An 18,978-nucleotide genomic window follows, 5' to 3' on the forward strand; every position below is an offset into this window, starting at 1 on the left:
TAAATAATAAAAATGGCATAAAACTATCCCCTACTTTGTAGACGCTATAACTTTTGTGCAAACCAATCAATATACGGTTGTTGGATTTTTTTTTTTTTTTACCAAAAATATGTAAAAGAATACATATCGGTCTAAACTGAGAGAGAAATTATTTTTTATATATATTTTTGGGGGATATTTATTATAGCAAAAAGTAAAAAAATATTTTTTGTTTTCAAAATTGACGCTGTTTTTTTGTTTATAGCGCAAAAAATAAAGACAGCAGAGGTGATAAAATACCACCAAAAGAAAGTTCTATTTGCGAGAAAAAAAGGACGTTAATTTTGTTTAAGCACCACAACCCACGACCACACAATTGTCAGTAAAAGCGATGCAGTGCCAAGTTGCAAAAGTGCTTTGGTTTAGGAAGGGGGGGGTCAATTCTTCCGGGGCTGGAGTGGTTAACACAGACAGCAGGACTCGGCCCCACTCTCATGTCACTGGATTTTATTGACAACAGTGGGAGCCAATGGCTCCTGCTGCTATCAATCTATCCAAAGAGGACAGAGCTGCAGCACAGAAGCTTTTAACCTTAATGCATTAAGGTGAAAACCTTGAGACTTTTACAACCCCTTTTAAATCATATACAGTATATAGAATAATGCATAATCTAATGTAAATTGTAAGAATTTACAGAAGCCATTTGAATTCATGAGGCCTCAGGCTAAGGTCAGTGGGTTTCAAGGTAAACGGTAATATCCTTAAAGGGGTTGTAAAGGTTTGTTTTTTAATTTCTAAATGGGTTCCTTTAAGCTAGTGCATTGTTGGTTCACTTACCTTTTTTCCTTCGATTCCCTTCTAAATGTTTTTTTTTTCTTTGTCTGAATTTCTCACTTCCTGTTCCTCCTCGGTAAGCTGTTCTGACTGACTTTCCACCGCTTGGATGATGGTGGCAAGTTTACTGAGGAGAAACAGGAAGTAAGAAATTCAGACAAAGAAAAAAAAAAGAAAAAATTTAGAAGGGAAATGGAAGGAAAGGGTAAGTGACCCAACAATGCACTAGCTTAAAGGAACCTATTTAGAAAATAAAGAACAAACCTTTACAACCCCTTTAATGATTTTAGCAGGTAGGATGTTTGCTCCTTTTTTTAAGAAGCCAAAATTCACACAGGTTAAAAGACCCAGACAAAATGTAGCAGCCACAGTCTGACAGGGTAATGACGGTCACGTATGGTGGAAGCAATTACTGAATAGGCATATGAAACATGCAGGCAAGCCTAGCCTTGGACAGCAATACCCAAAACTCATTTTGAAAAGCTTTCTGACCAATTATTTTGTAAAATGAGTAGGGTTTTTGGGAGAAGCAAAATTGTGGCAGTTATTAGGACTAAGTAAACCATTTGACAAGTGTCGGACTGTATAGAAAATATTCTGATGTTTAGAATGTGCCTTTTATATGTGTATAACTTAGGCCCTTTACAATGTTGATGTATCTGGGAGCTATGGGCCAGATTCACAGCAGAGATACGACGGAGTATCTCAGATACTCTGTCGTATCTCTGAGTATCTATGCGACTGATTCATAGAATCAGTTACGCATAGATAGCCCGTAGATCCGACAGGTGTAATTGTTTTACACTGTCGGATCTTAGGATGCAATACCGCGGCCGCCGCTGGGGGGAGTTTGCGTCGTAAACCAGCGTTGGGTATGCAAATTAGTAGTTACGGCGATCCACAACGGTTTTTCGCGTTCGCTACGTCGCTGCTAGTCTAGTTTCCCGTCGCAAAGTTAGTCGTCGTTTTAGGTGCCCTTACTTTACACAGCACACGTATGTGCTGTATAAAGTATGGCCGTTGTTCCCCCGCGTCGAAATTTAAAATTTTTTCCTTCTTGCGTAAGACTCCGGGAATACGGAGTACGCTACGCACGGTCCCCGTTCGAAAAAATGACGTACTTCGCGCAAAGCACGGCGGGAAATTCAAAAGGGCCCATGCGCAGTAGGTCCGGCGCGGGAGCGCGCCTAAATTTAAATGGCACACGCCCCTTTGAAGTACGTGGCTTACGCCGGAGTGCTTTAGAATCAGGCACTTGCGATGAAAACTTGCGGCGGTGTAACGTATCTACGATACATTACGCCGCCGCAATTCTACGTGAACCTGGGCCTATGTATCTGCTTGCACATGCTGTTATGTAAGTCATGGTCTTAAACTCACTTGATATCGGTATAGGAATTCCCAAATTGCCGACCGTTCAAAGAATACAAGCTGTTTATGAATGAAACAAGGGGAGAGTGAGGAAACACTGTACACTAGTGGAACTGTTGGTGCCAGAACAAGTGCGCTGTGTGAAGTATCCGGCATGATAAATATATTTTTTTATACCGATAACCTCCATTGACCAAGTAAAAGCAAATTATTTATATTCCCTGGTGTTCCCCTTAAACTCTTGCTTTGTTTCCTCAAAGGTCAGAGGCCAAGTTTATCACTTGGCAATCTAGACATCAGCTGTAAGTAGCGCCTCTCAATGAAGATTGCAAATTTGTAATGGCTGTATGAGATTCAAGGCTAGTCACAACTGTTGCCATGGTTCTGTTACTTTAAATGTCAGCCATTGGTTTTGTCACCAGTGTTGGGGGAGAATTGTAGTTACTCTTTATACAAATGAAATCCTTCTTGTATTAAAATGCAGTTATTCTTTAAATTCTATATAAACATTTGGAAAAAAAATAAGTGTAATTTGTATGCGGTTGTGAGATATAAAAGGAATAAAACCTATGCATCACAAGCAAGTATGCATCATAAAATGACTTTCTTCTTGCAGAGATAATAAATGTATTATATGAGTGTAGTTATACGAAATCTAAAGACACAGCAGAACAAAACTGAAAAAGGTTCTTTAGACACATCATTTGTGTGACCCTAAACTTTCTGTAGACGAGCTGCTTTAATGATGGAACATAGTTAGGAATTGAAGTTCAAAAAATCTGATCCAGAACATAAATCCTACCAGGAATACTGGGACAGGTATTATTGCTTTCTTGGGAAGCTAACCGTAAAATCCTGTTATTGTCAGGCAGCATACTAAATAGTGTTCTTGAACATTTTCCTTCAGCAGAGCTTATTATATTTTATCTTTAATGCTTGCCTTTACAATGTGTCTTATCCTTTACTTAAAAAAAAAATCTGATCGTATTAAATAGTTGCATACTTTTTTTTTTTTTTTATATGTAAAACAAAGTGATTCATTCACAGTCTTTCTGTTTTAAACCCCCATCTGTGCTTGCAATAAAGCTGTGAGCATTTGCATTCAGGAGACCAAGTGAGGGTTCCGGGGCTTAGCTGTGTGGTGGAAGCCCATTGAAAGCAATGGTAGGCTAGCAAGACTCAAAGCTCTTTTGACATGGTGGGACTTTAAAGTGGTAGTAAATAGAGGTTGGCCGATTTTTGGCACTTTTTAACCACTTAAGGACCGCCTCCTGCACATATACGTCAGCAGAATGGCACGGCTGGGCACATCCACGTACAGGTACGTCCTGTACTAGTACCCAGCCGTGGCATGCCCGCGACCCGGTCCGAAGCTCCGGGACCGCGGGACTCACAGACCCGATCGCCACTGGAGTCCCGCGATCGGTCCCCGGAGCTGAAGAACGGGGAGAGCCGTGTGTAAACACGGCTTCCCCGTTCTTCACTGTGGCGGCAGCATCAATCGTATCATCCCTTTTATAGGGGGACACAATCGATGACGTCACACATACAGCCACACCCCCCTACAGTTGTAAACACACTTCAGGTCACACATAACCCCATCAGCGCCCCCTGTGGTTAACTCCCAAACTGCAATTGTCATTTTCACAATAAACCATGCATTTTAAATGCATTTTTTGCTGTGAAAATGACAATGGTCCCAAAAATGTGTCAAAATTGTCCGAAGTGTCCGCCATAATGTCGCAGTCAGACGAAAAAAAATCGCTTATCGCCGACATTAGTAGTAAAAAAAAAAAAAAATTAATAAAAATGCAATAAAACTATCCCCTATTTTGTAAATACTATAAATTTTTGCGCAAACCAACACCGATAAACGCTTATTGCGATTTTTTTTTTATACCAAAAATAGGTAGAAGAATATGTATCGGCCTAAACTGAGGAAAAACATATTTTTTTAATATATTTTTGGGGATATTTATTATAGCAAAAAGTAAAAAATATAGCATTTTTTTTTCAAAATTGTCGCTCTATTTTTGTTTATTAGCGCAAAAAATAAAAACCGCAGAGGTGATCAAATATACCACCAAAAGAAAGCTCTATGTGTGGGGGAAAAAAAGGACGCCAATTTTGTTTGGGAGCCACGTCGCACGACCGTACAATTGGTCGGTTAAAGCGAGGCAGTGCCGAATCGCAAAAAGGGGCCTGGTCTTCTACCTGCATTTTGGTCCGGGTCTTAAGTGGTTAATCGGCATCGGCCGATTTTTTTTTTTAAAAAGCCCGATTTACTTCAGCGCGACTTGCATTGACTTCTATGATACAGAAGTAATTTGCAAGTTGCCTGAAGTTTCCCCTGGAGCAACTTGTCTCTGGGCAGCCTGCCAAGTTTGAGAAAAGATACAATTAGCCAGATTCAGGTAGACGTGCCTAACGTTAGGCAGGCGTAGCGTATCTCATATACGCTACGCCACCGTAAGTTAGAAAGGCAAGTGCTGTATTCACAAAGCACTTGCGTCCTAAGTTACGGCGGCGTAGCGTAAATGTGCCGGCGTAAGCGCGCCTAATTCAAATTGTAAAGAGGTGGGTGTGTTTTATGTAAATAAAGCATGACCCCACGTAAATTACGTTTTTAACGAACGGCGTATGCGCCGTCCGTGGACGTAACCCAGTGCGCATGCTCCAAATTACGCCGCAAAGACTCATTGCTTTCGACGTGTACGTAAATTACGGCCAGACCCATTCACGGACGACTTACGCAAACGACGTAAAAATTTTAAAATTCGACACAATTCCGACGTCCATACTTAACATTGGCTGCGCCATCTTTTTGGTGGTTTATCTTTACGCCTGAAAACGCCTTACATAAACGGCGTATCTTTACTGCGACGGGCAAGCGTACGTTCGTGAATAGGCGTATCTCGCTGATTTACGCATTCTAGGCGTAAATCAGCGTACACGCCCCTAGCGGCCGGCGTAAATAGACAGCTAAGATAGGACGGCGCAGGCGGGCGTATCTTGGCAACATTTAAGTGTATCTCAATTTGAGAATACGCTTAAATATAGGACGGCGCAGATTCGGAGTTACGGCGGCGTATCTACTGATACGCCGGCGTAACTCTACCTGAATCTGGCTAAGTGTTGCTACTTATCAATGAACTGAACTCTGTGTGTAGAAGTTCTCAGTTTAACCATTTAAAGACGAAATCTTTTCTGACACTTGTTGCTTACAAGTAAAAATCCTGTATTTTCTGCTAGAAAATCACTTAGAACCCCCAAACATTTTATATATATATATATATATATATATATATTAGCAGAGACCCTAGGGAACAAAATAGCGGTTGTTGCAATATTTTATGTCACACAGTATTTGCGCAGCGGTCTTTCAAACTAAATTTTTGGGGAAAAAATACACTTTAATGAATTAAAAAAAATAATAATAACTAAACAGTAAAGTTAGCCCGTTTTAAATTTGTTTTTGTTTCTTCGTCTAAAAGTTTTGATTACCTGTTTTTGTGCCTGCTTCCTGATTCCCTTACCAAAGATGGCCGGGGCAGCACCCGAGAGCCGTGGGAGAGATTGGCTTCAGGTGCCGACATCGCAGGCACCCTGGACAGGTAAGTGACTATATATTAAAAGTCAGCAGCTGCAGTATTTGTAGCTGCTGACTTTTCACACTGGAGCGGGCAGGCGCTATTCGGCTGCTAGCGGGGCGCTTAAAACCCAGCTAGCGGCCGATGAAGAGGTTAAATGCGGCCATGTAGCACCTCTGCAGAAGCGCTTTGCAGGCGCTTCAGCGGCAGTGCCCATTCATTTCAATGGGCAGGAGTGGTAGAGGAGCAGTATACACCATTCCAAAGATGCTGCTGGCAGGACTTTTTTTTAATATCTTGCCAGCGCACTGCCTCAGTGTGAAAGCACTTGGGCGTTCACACTGAGACTGCAGGGGAGCCGTTTTGCAGGCACTTTACAGGTGCTATTTTTAGCCCAAAAGCGCCTGAAAAACACCCAGTGTGAAAGGGGTCCAACTGTTAGATTTTATGAGAGATGAAGAGGATTTTTTTTTTTAAATCGGCCTAACATATCGGGCCAAAAAAATCTGCATCATATAACGGCCGCCGCAATTTCTAAATATCGGCATCGGCCAGAGAAAAACCCATATCGGTCGACCTCTAGTAGTAAAGTCCACTTTGTGATTTTTACCTACAGGTAAGCCTATAACAAGGCTTACTTGTAGGTAAAATTAATATCCCCTAACCGTTTAGGAGATGATCACCCTGGATGCAGCCGGTTACATCACCGGAGTGTGCAAACTTGGAAGAAAGACCAGGGGAAGATGTCGGCCCTCTCAGCGATCACTGCGTGCTGCTGGAAGGCTTTGTTCCAAGGTAAGTATTTCATAATGTGCTAGTATGCAGTTGCCTTTACAGGTGTTTTTTTCTTTTTTCTTCTTTTAAACCAGCCGTGGTATACTACCGCTTTAAAGACGCAACAAAACTTATTGTAAAAATGTTTGCCTTTAGTTCCACCATGTCAAACATGTTTTGAGTATTGCTAGTACAAATAGGGATGTGCCATGTACAGGCTAAATTAATCAATTTTGAACAATGGAAGGCTGATAGCTGCCACTGCTAATCGTGGCAGCTTGCATATAATTGCTCAAGCAGCAATTGCCTAGGAATGATTGCCCTGAACACAGACTATCTTCGCCCACTGTCTCGCAGGTAATCACTCCATGAACAATTACATGTGAGCTGCCACGATTTGCTGTCGGACTCCTATTGCTTTCAATAGGGCTACCACCCTGCAGCTTATTGCCCCTGGCTGGTTATCCCGCTTGTAATCGCTAATGGACTCCATTCTCAGGTGTTTATGGGACCTTAAAGCCGTAGTTCACCATTACTAAGAAAACACATATGCAAAAAAAGGGCACCCTTTAGATAAACACAAATTGTGCAACGTTAAAATTGAATAATGCACTTTCTATAGATGTGGTCCATTAACTTACTTCATGAAGTCTGACTGTAAAACGCCCAAGGTTGTTCACCTTCACCAGAACATGAGCAAGCTCTTTCAAACCCCTTCACGTGTGCTTTCTCTCCCCTTAAGCAGTAGCCCTGAGCTCAGCATTTGAGAGCTTGTTCCTGTGATGGTGAATGTGTATAGTAACCGCTAAACATCTCTTAAAGGGGTTTTCCACCTTTTTTTTAAGTTTATTAAAAGTCAGCAGCTACAAAAAGTGTAGCTGCTGGCTTTTAATAAACTGACACTTACCTGCTCCAGCGACGCGCCGGCCGGGGGTCCGCTCCTCGCCGGCCGGCGTCTTCATTCTTGGTGTGGGCACCCAGCAGTGACAGCTTTCGGCTTCACGGCCGGGCACCCACTGCGCATGCGCGAGCGGCTGTGCGCGAGCGGCGCGGCGCCGTCCGATTGGACAGGCGCTCGCCTACAGGGAGGGGCTGTGAAAAGGCGATTAAGCTAATCACCTTTCCAGCCCCTCGGCGGAAAGAGGAAGTGGGACAGGAAGTCCCCTTCTACTAAAGCCCCCACTCCCCCCCCCAAACAAATGACATGCCAAATGTGGCATGTAAGGTGGCGAGGAGTGGGTTAAGAGGAAGTTCCATTTTTAGGTGGAACTCCTCTTTAATGTCCTGGGAGTTTTTCCAGTCAGGCTTCATGATGTACATAAATAGCCTACACCTATAGCAAGGGCTTTCAGCTTTGGTCAGTGCTACACAGTTTGTGTTTTTATATACAGACATTCCTATAGACATTTTCTTGGTAAAGGTGAACTAACCTTTTTTAAAGAGCAACGTCAGGAAGTAAATCTGACAGTGAACTGTTAATGCTATCTAGGAAACATTGCAGCTGTGTTAGTCAGATTCAACTATCTAATATTATGAGTGTTATTGGTGAGACTAGCTTCAGCGAGCTTGTTACAGCGCTTCTCCACATAATTGCACTCTCCTCTCAGGTCCTCGAGCCTTTCATTTTGTGGAGGTCACATAATCATGCTGATTCAAGCAACACCATTTTCACAGGCTTAGATTAAAGAAAAAAAAAGGATGTTGGTTAACATGGGAAGGTAGATGGCAAGACCATAAACAGCATGTAAATAAAAGATATTTAGTGGCTTTAAATATTTATTTTTTTCATTTTTTTTCCCCAAGCCTTCCTATCTCTAATCATGAAGGGGTAAAACCTTCTGGAGGTCAAGTGGTTATTCAAGTCATCATTCAAAACATAAACCCCTTAAAGTGATATTAAAGTATTTTTTTTTCTTTGGTTAACCACTCGCCTATAGGACACTTTTAATTCCATCCTTTTCAGCTTTCAGCGCTGTCGCACTTTGAATGACAATTGCGCAGTCATGCAACACTGTATCCAAATTAATTTATAATTTTCTTAACACAAATAGAGCTTTCTTTTGGTGGGATTTAATTACTGCTTTTTTTTTTTTTAAGAAAAAAAAAAAATTTGGGGGGGGAAATTTTTTTTTGTAAATAAGTATTTTTTCTCCTTCACTGATGGCCGCTGATGAGGCTGCACTGATGGGCACTAATAGGTGGCATGGATAGGTGGTACTGATGGGAGGCACTGATGGGCAGCACTGATGAGCAGGCACTTATGGCATCACTGATGGGCACTGTTTGGTGGCACTGATTGGTTGCACTGGGGAGCTTTACTGTAATCAGGGCACTCGGCTCTGGTGCCCCCATAGCAAGCTGATTGCTGTGGGGGCACTCAACAGGAGGGAGGGGCCAGGAGCATTGGCAAGGGACCCGAGAAGAGCAAGATCCGGGCTGCTACAGTATCTCACAAAAGTGAGTTACACCCCTCACATTTTTGTAAATATTTTATTATATTTCATGTGACAACACTGAAGAAATTACACTCTGCTACAATGCATAGTAGTGAGTGTACAGCTTGTATAACAGTGTCAATTTGCTGTGCCCTCAAAATAACTCAACTCACAGAAATTAATGTTTAAACCGCTGGCAACAAAAGTGAGTACACCCCTAAGTGAAAATGTCAAAATTGGGCCCAAAGTGTCAATATTTTGTGTGGCCATCATTATTTTCCAGCACTGCCTTAACCCTCTTGGGCATGGAGTTCCCCAGAGCTTCAAAGGTTGCCACTGGAGTCCTCTTCCACTCCTCCATGACAACATTACAGAGCTGGTGGATTGTAGAGACCTTGCACTCCTCCACCTTCCGTTTGAGGATGCCCCACAGATGCTTAATAGGGTTAAGGTCTGGAGACATGCTTGGCCAGTCCATCACATTTACCCTCAGCTTCTTTAGCAAGGCAGTAGTAGTCTTGGAGGTGTGTTTGGGGTCATTAACATGTTGGAATACTGCCCTGCTGCCCAGTCTCTGAAGGGAGGGGCTCATGCTCTGCTTCAGTATGTCACAGTACATGTTGAGATTCATGGTTCCCTCAATGAACTGTAGTTCCCCTGTGCTGGCAGCACTCATGAGGACACAGACTATGACACTCCCACCAACCTGCTTATCTGTAGGCAAGACACACTCTTCTTTGTACTCCTCACCTGTTTGCCATCAAACACACTTGACGCCATCTGAACCAAAAACTTTTATCTTGGTCTCATCAGACCACAGGACATGGTTCCAGTAATCCATGTCCTTAGTCTGCTGGTCTTCAGCAAACGTTTTGTGGGCTGTCTTGTGCGTCGTCTTTAGAAGAGGCTTCCTTCTGGGATGATAGCCATGCAGACCAGTGTGATACAGTGTGCGGCATATGGTCTGAGCTCTCACAGGCTGACCTTGCATCCCTTCAAACTCTGCAGCAATGCTGGCAGCACTCATACGTCCATTTCCCGAAGACAACCTCCAGGATATGACGCTGATCACGTGCATTGGTTTCTTTGGTCGACCATGGCAAGGCCTGTTCTGAGTGGAACCTGTCCAGTTAAACCGCTGTATGGTCTTGGTCACCTTGTTGCAGCTCTGTTTCAAGGTCTTAGCAAACTTCTTATAGCTTAGCCCATCTTTATGTAGAGTAAAGATGGTCTCAGGCGTGTTCGCAACTCCACGTGCTTGTGCTATCCAGGAAGCCGACACTTGGCAGCGCTAATCACAGGTAGTAAGGCATTTCCTGATCTGTTCAGCCGCGGATCGGGAAATGTCTAACTGCCTGTGATTAGCACTGTGGAGTGTCAGCTTCTTGGAGGGCACAGGCATGTGGAGTTGCGAACACGCCTGAGCCCATCTTTACTCTACATAAAGATGGCCTAGGTTATGAGAACATTGCTAAGACCCTAAAACTGAGCTGCAACACGGTGGCCAAGACTATACAGAGGCTCGGTTTCTTGGGATCTTTTTTGGCAATCAATTTTGATATGGGCCTGGTTCCCAGTTGGCAGGTAATTACCCCCCTCCCCCCCCCCCGCTTTAATTTCCTGGTAGACTTTAACTAGGGTGGAAACCACTGGGGTTACGGAATTGAAAGAATCCAGGGGTATAACTGTCCAGACCTGGGGCCTTTCCATTGGCCAGGATGGAGATGGCTTTGGACACCACCTGGTCAGTGAGCGGGGCATTGAGCTGGGATAGTAAAGTGAAGTATCTGTTTTTTGGGAGGGAGACCCCATTCAAAAATTGTTGAGCTGAAGTCAGGTCTGTGGGGTCCTGACCAAACAATTTGGCATAGAACTGCTCCAAAATTAGGCTGATGTTTTTTGCGGATGAGGTGAGTTTGCCTTGGGCATCCTTAAGGGCAGAGATATGAGTGGGGGCATGAGTGCCCTTGCATAGTTTTACAAGCAATTTCCCTGACTTATTGCCAAATTTATGGTATTGCAGATCGAGATAAGATTGGTAGATAGGTTCCTGTGCATCAGCCCACGTTGTTGTTTGACTTCCAGCCAGATCTGTTGGTGAGTGGGGGAATTGTGTTGCATCAACTGTGCTTGGGCAGAACGTAAAGTTCCTCTCATTATAGCTTTCTGAGAACATTCTTTTTATATGTGGCTGCAAAAGTGATAATTCTGCCACGCAAAGCAGCTTTACACGCAGATCAGATTGGGGTTTTAGCTATGTACTGAGTTTGGGGCTTCATAGTCTGTCCAGGTTTCTTATAGCACTCAAGGACTTGTCTTCAAGTATATCCCTGGCAACATTGAAATCTCTGCCTACCATAAGAGGGAACATTGAAATCTCTGCCTACCACGTCGGTAAGGGGACAAGTGGGTGGACACTTTCTGGAAAAAGGATTTGATGGGAGAGTTGGGAGCATAGATGTTGGTTAAAGCGATATCCCTGGTTGAGATGTATAGGTGTAAGGTCAGGAGACGGTCTTCATCATCATTGACCACTGGTACTACCTCGCAGAGAAAATCTTGTAAAATTTGTAAACAAGTATCAGCACGCCTGCTCGATTTTTTTGAGGTAGTCGCTTTTGCACAACATCTCACCAGAACATTCGGCACCTTTCAAGGGGGAGCAGATGCCTGTCTAATCCAGGTATTGGCTCCCACTTCTGGCAAAAAATCACCACAGCATCCTCTGCGATCTTTGCCATGTACCGATCCGGGTACAGTCTGACAATGCCATGGCCTACATCAATCACCAGGTAGGTACTAAGAGCTTGACTGCCGTATTGGAGGTGGCTCGGATCCTGGAATGGGTGGAACTTCATGATCTTGGTTGTCAATGTCTGGATCAGGCGGAGTGGTCTTTTGTCAGATTTGTCTCTGCTGGGGCACACCGGACATGGGTACCTTCCTTCAGGGGGTTACATGGTTCACACTCCCTAAAAGATTTCCGCTAATGCCATGTCTAAACTTGTTCTAGAAATCCTACAAAAACCTCATTGTGAGACATTACCTTGACACACAGATTGTCTGAACTAGTGGCTTTTTCCTGTAAACAGCTGTCTTTGTTTTTTTTGGTAATTAATTTGAAAATTTGAATGAGAGCATTTTCCTGCCTCCTCTACATTCTAATCCCTCTTATCCCAAAGGAGTGGCGATTCATTATTTGGATGTGGTCCCAGGTCACTGAGGGGAACTTCAAGTAGAATTCCAGGTGAAACCCAACTACCCCCTCTGCAGTCTAACCTGTGTAATAAAGATGGACTGTATATGTGTACTGTATATACAACTTACCTTGGTTGCAGCCCACTCCAGTCACATGGTCCAGCTCCCCTGTATCAGTCAGCGACACTTTAAATTCTACAGCCAATATTCATTATTACAGATGGTCTTGTGAAGGAACAAGCAGCCTTGCCATCTATTTCTCGTGGATTTGTCCTCTCGGTTTGGGAACCTCTGGAACCTATAGCTGCTCATTCTACCAGGGCTCTGAGCGTGTCCTGGGCTTTTCATCACCATGCCTCTGTTTCTTGGTCGTCTTGTTATACCTTTTACCTAGTTTTACAAGGTTTCTTCTGCTAAGGCTAGTTTTAGCCATAAGGGTTTGCTGGCAGTGGTTTGAGCTCTAAAGGAGATGGTTCTTACTGACTCCACCCTAATTATTCTGGCACTGCTTTGGGATGGCCCATTGGTCAGGTTCTTCTGACCCGACCATGTCCTTCAACAAACGATAGAGAAAATCAGATTTTTGTACTAACAATATTTTTTTCTTATTTGAAGGGTGGGTCTTTTGCCTCAGATTATTGTCTATTTATTACTGGCTACTGAGCTGTGTGTTGCAGATGGAGGATTTGGCCACCAGTGGGTGCTGCCCCTAGGTTGTTGTGTTTTTCTTTTTTTTTGGTACTTGCCATTCTATTCTTGCAGGTCACGATCTTCTGATATGTCTGTGTCACTCAATGAACAAAAAAACATTTTTTTCCTTTAGTGCCCTTATTCGCACTTTATTCTGTGGTTATCCCGCAACCTTCTACAAATTCAGCCAATGACATCAGTTTCTCTGTCGTAATACATAAAATGGTAATTTTATTGTTGGTTAGCTAAACATAGTGTTGCTTAACAAGGATACATGAGCTTCAGAGCTTATTATACTTAGCCACTAACCTGTGGAATACATGAGCCATCTGTCTCATTGCATTTTAAAGTGTTCCTATCCATCTAAAAAAAAAAAAGATGTTGTCATGTTAATTCTTAAAATATAGTTGTGTCTTGGCATTGTGCAGTTGACATAACTTTTTTTTCCATTGCTTTATCGTTATCTTGGAAAAATAGGAGATGGCAGGAGCCAGGAGGTCACATACCTCAGGATTTTAACAGTGTCAAAAGTATATGAAATGACCAATATCTGATCAACACAAGAATTTGAAAAAAATATGAAATAATTTTATTACAAAATTGATAAAAACATGAGACAGTACATATCAAACAGATTTAGTTATTCCTGAGAGAGTACATGTATAAGACCACAATTTTGTAATAAAATTATTTAATATTTTTTCAAATGTTTGTGTTGATCAGATATTGGTCATTTCATAAACTTTTGACACCATTAAAATCCCGAGGTATTTGACCTCCTGCCCTCTCCTTTTTTCCAATTTAAATTGGGATGTGGTGTCTATATCCGTATACGCTCATTCTTACTACTTTAAACCTTTGTCGTTATCTGTCACAACTGACAGTAATCTGGGCATTCAACTAGCAGCAGAGACGGGCAATCGTATAACGGAAATAAGCAGTTCTCTTAATGCTTCCAAAGTGATTGGAAGGTATTGCTATTCCCCATTTTAATTGTAAGAAATTGCCCTTAAAGGATCACTAAAGGAAAACATTTTTTTAGCTAAAAAGCTTCCTTTACCTTACTGCAGTCCTGGTTTCATGTCCTCATTGTTTGTTTTTGCTTTGAAGTAGCTGTAATTCTGCTGTGATCTTCACACTTCCTGCTTGTCTGGCTCCTTATGAAAAATCTTGTGGCAGCTTTTCATTGTGGTCCAAGCTGTGTGTCTAAAACTCCTCAGAACCAATCAGATTCATTTTAACCACTTGCTTACTGGGCACATATACCCCCCTCCTGCCCAGGTGAAATTTCAGCTTTCGGCACTGCATCGCTTTAACTAACAATTGCGCGGTCGTGCGACGTGGCTCCCAAACAAAATTGACGTCCTTTTTTCCCCACAAGTAGAGCTTTCTTTTGGTGGTATTTGATCGCCTGTGCGGTTTTTATTTTTTGCGCTATAAACAAAAAAGTGAGACAATTTTGAAAAGAATACAATATTTTTTACTTCTTGCTATAATAAATATCCCAATTTAAAAAAAAAAAAAACATTTTTTTTCTCAGTTTAGGCCGATACGTATTCTTCTACATATTTTTGGTAAAAAAAAAAAAAAAACATCGCAATAAGCGACTGGTTTGCGCACAAGTTATAGCGCTTACAAAATAGGGGACAGAATTATTTTTTTTTAATTATTTTTTTTTACTAGAAATGGCGGCGATCTGCGATTTTTAATGGGACTGCGACGTTATGGCGGACACATCGGACACATTTTTGGCGCCATTCACATTTATACTGCGATCAGTGCTATAAATATGCACTAATTACAGTATAAATGTGACTGGCATTGAAGGGGTTAACACTAGGGGGTGAGGAAGGGGTTAAATGTATCCCTGCTTAGTGTTCTAACTGTAGGTGGAGGGGGGGGGGTGACTGGGGGGGTGACCGATCTGTGTCTCTATGTACAAGAGACACAGATCGGTCTCCTCTCCAGAGACAGCACCGCTGTCTCTGTGTAAAACGGCAATGAGAGATGATCTCATATGTTTACATATGAGATCCTCTCTCATTGGCCGCACAGATCGCCTCGCGAACGGCCACTCTGATTGGCCGTTCGCGGCGATCTGTAATTGGCTGTGTCCGAGGGACACGGGCAACACATATTTTCCCCGCAGCGCGCTCTGGAGCGCGCACGGGGACCGCCCTAAGGGGCGGACGTCAATTGACGGCAGTTTGGAGATTGGGATCCGCACTGTAGCCGTCAATTGACGGCAGGCGGATCCCAAGTGGTTAAAAACAAAACACTGCCCTGGATTTGTTTGTTTTTGTTATGTGTCTCTCTCTACTTCACAGAAACATGAAACCAGTTTAAAAACAAAAGTGAAACTGTAGGCACATTATATGATTGATTTGTAATCATTTTTAAAAGGAATCAGTTAACTTTTATGTCTCTATACCCTGTAAACAGTCATTTCAAAAATTTCAAAAATTGTTTTTCCTTTAGTGACCCTTTAACAGCTATGCATTGTTTACAGTTAGTTATGACAATTTTGTCTGTAATTGGTGATCCATCCATCCTTCCTTTTTAAAGGCCTGCATATGTTTTCTCTTTTAAAGGTGAGAAACTTCAGTGGTTCCAGAGTCATCTTGATCCTAACAAATCAGAATTTACCAAGAATGAAACTTGTGATCTAATCGAAAGGTAGGAAGGGTTAATTCCATTAAAACTGAAGTGCCTAGTTGTAAAGGCTGAAATTTTTCCAGCAGGGGTTACTGTGTAAGGCTTTTAGCCTTAAATGCAAATCAAACACAGCTTGCTTTTAGGTGCGTACAGGGAGAAACATGTTTATTATGTCTGTCATGTATTTGCTATGCAGTCATGTTGGCTTCCTAACGATTTGAATTGAGAAGTGAATTCCAGAAGAACATTCTTGTCATCCAAGGTGAAAATAACACAACAAATGTATGATTTCGCATTCACTTTTTTTTTTTTTTTACTTTCCATTTTTTTTATACCCTGTTGAAATTAGACTAAAAGTCTAATATTCTCCTTAATAGGAAGATGATGCAGCTTCTCATATAAGGATAAAGTCAAAGTGACCCAAATAATTATGACATTTATGATGCAGTCTGTCATTAGCATAACCTCCATGACAGTTTTATTAATCTTTCATGAATTTCCCATTCTTAGAATGTACCTGTATGTCTTTGCACGGCAGTGGTGATATCTGGAGCAATGACCCAGGTATCATTCTGTTCAGCTAGCGACTCCTTACAATGTAAAAGTAATCCAAATGGCTATACAGCCACCCGATCACTTTAAAAGGCAGCATAAGGGTGTCCTCCCGCTGACACCCACTACCTTTACTGGCCACCCGGTAGTAATGTGACCAGAAGCAACAAGGATTTTGTCACTTACGATTTTGGTTTGTTTACATGTAACGCATGTGATCAAACCATTCTTGGTATAATCAGATGCTTTGGAGGACAGAAGAGAGATATGGGGTCTAATTGGACCATTAAGAGAAACTGTTAGGCCTTGTACACACGGTCGGACCAAACCGACGAGAATGAACCGAAGTTCAGTTTCATCGGACCAAACCGACCATGTGTATAGGCCATCGGTCTGTTTTCCTTCAGTCCAAAATTTTAAAACATGCTTCAAAACCGAACCGATGGACTGCTGCCCCATCGGACCAAACCGATGGTTAGTACAGAAAAGCATCGGTTCAAAACCCGCGCATGCTCAGAATCAACTTGACGCATGCTTGGAAGCATTGCACTTCGTTTTATTCAGCACGTGGTGTATTTGACGTCACCGCGTTCTGACCCGATCTGATTTTGGACTGACGGTGTGTACAGATATCAGTGCGTACGGCCACTTCAGAGGTGGACCGATGAAAACGGTCCAACGGACCAGTCACATCGGTTTGGTCCGACCGTGTGTACTAGGCCTGACAGCCAATGTTATCCCAAGGGATGTTGTTAATCCCTTGTGATAGCAATAAAAGTTCAATTAAAAAAAATAAAGGTACAGTGTCAATAAAAATAGACAAAGTAACCTTGTTGCAGATGGTTATTTACCTCCTTCTGTTGCATAAAGCAGGTTTGATCCTCCTCTTCTTGGGTCCCTCTTCGGTGCTCCTGGCCCCTCCCTCCTGTTGAGTGCCCTTACAGCAAGCAGCTTGCTATGGGGGCACCCGAGCCAAGCCTTAGCTCTGTGTGTCCATTCAGACACGGAGCCACTGTTCGGCCCCGCCCCCTCCATTCGGCCACGCCCCCTCTCTCTCTACTGATTGGCTTACTGACTTTGACAGCAGCGGAAGCCAATGGCACTGCTGCTGTATCTCAGCCAATCAGGAGGGAGAGTCCCAGACGGCCGAGGCACTCATGTATATTGCTGGATAGAGATGGGGCTCAGGTAAGTATTGGGGGGGCTGAGGGGGCTACTACACACAGAAGGTTTTTATCTTAATGCATAGAATACATTAAGATAAAAATCCCTTCTGCCTTTACACCCACTTTAAGAATCTCTCCTGGTTTTCCATCAGCTTCTGCACTGGCAGCTGTATTAACTCCCAGGCTTAAGTATACCATTCAGTCCTTATTTATGTAGTATATACATATCTTGACTTTGAAAAGCCTACGTCGGCATTAACTACTTGCCGACCAGCCACCGTCATTCTACTGCGGCAGGTCGGCTCTCCTGGGCGAGAGCCCGTAGCGCTACGTCGGCTCTTTGAGCGGCCACTAGGCACGCGCCCCCCGCTCGCCCCCGACTCCCGTGCGTGTGCCCGGCGGGCTCGATCGCCGCCGGGCACCCGTGATTGCTCGTTACAGAGCGGGGACCGGGAGCTGTGTGTGTAAACACACAGCTCCTGGTCCTGTCGGGGGGAAATGCTGATCTTCTGTTCATACAATGTATGAACAGAGGATCAGTGTTTCCCCTAGTGAGGCCACCCCTCCCACAGTAAGAACACACCCAGGGACATACTTAACCTCTTCCCCGCCCCCTAGTGTTAACCCCTTCACTGCCAGTGGCATTTTTATAGTAATCCAATGCATTTTTATAGCACTGATCGCTATAAAAATGCCAATGGTCCCAAAAATGTGTCAAAAGTGTCCGAAGTGTCCGCCATAATGTCGCAGTACCGAAAAAAAAAATTGCTGATCTCCGCCATTACTAGTAAAACAAATATATTAATAAAAATGCCATAAAAATACCCCCCTATTTTGTAAACACTATAACTTTTGCGCAAACCAAACAAACGCTTATTGCGATTCTTTTTTTACGAAAAATATGTAGACAAATACGTATCGTCCTAAACTGGGGAAAACGTTTTTTTTATATATTTTGGGGGGATATTTATTACAGCAAAAAGTAAAAAATATTCATTTTTTTTCAAAATTGACGCTCTATTTTTGTTTATAGCGCAAAAAATAAAAACCGCAGAGGTGATCAAATACCACCAAAAGAAAGCTCTATTTGTGGGGAAAAAAGGACGCCAATTTTGTTTGGGACCGCGCAATTGTCAGTTAAAGCGGCGCAGTCCCAAATCGCAAAAAGTGCTCTGGTCTTTGGGCAGCAATATGGTCCAGGGGTTAAGATGTTAAGGTTATTAGTTTGGATTCTTTTGAGGGTCCCCAACCTTTTGCAGTACATTTGTTATTGCAACCTGTTTTGTATGGTGACTGACCTAATCCTGACAAGCTATTATTTCTGACAAGCATTTTGCTCAGTTATCACGTTGAGGAGGAACTTTTCGAGAAGTGGGCTATCGTTACAGATCCAGCCACTCTCTGTTTCTATTGGGGGAATTTTAGTGTTTAAGGATCCTGTGGATAAGAGATTGGAATACCTTTATTCTCACTGATGTAAACATGTTGGCGCACACAGTGTTTTTTTTTTGTTTTTTGGCGCTAGAGCAGGTTTCTGCCCACTGGAAGTGAAGTCTGGTGTGGGGACCCAGAAGGGAAATAAAGGTAGCCTTGAGCTAGAGCAGAAGCACACTTACCCCGGCTTAGGATGGATGTTCTGAGTAGGGCCTGGATATCTGGCCCCTTTTCTGTTCATTATGTTATGTGACCGGTCATCGTTGTGTGAATGACTTCTATGATGGAACATGTTATCAG

General features: G+C 42.8%; 1 protein-coding gene across 1 annotated transcript in view; it reads left to right on the forward strand.

The window, feature by feature from the left end:
• TMA16 (translation machinery associated 16 homolog) overlaps positions 1-18,978 on the forward strand; it is a 96,294-nt gene that overhangs the window by 45,083 nt on the left and 32,233 nt on the right. Inside the window, exon 5 of the mRNA XM_040332721.1 lies at positions 15,463-15,547. Within this exon, the coding sequence (XP_040188655.1) occupies positions 15,463-15,547 (85 nt within the window). The remainder of the gene's footprint in view (positions 1-15,462; positions 15,548-18,978) is intronic.

This window comes from Rana temporaria, chromosome 1 (assembly GCF_905171775.1).
Source record: "Rana temporaria chromosome 1, aRanTem1.1, whole genome shotgun sequence".
In the NCBI taxonomy this organism is placed as follows: domain Eukaryota; kingdom Metazoa; phylum Chordata; class Amphibia; order Anura; family Ranidae; genus Rana; species Rana temporaria.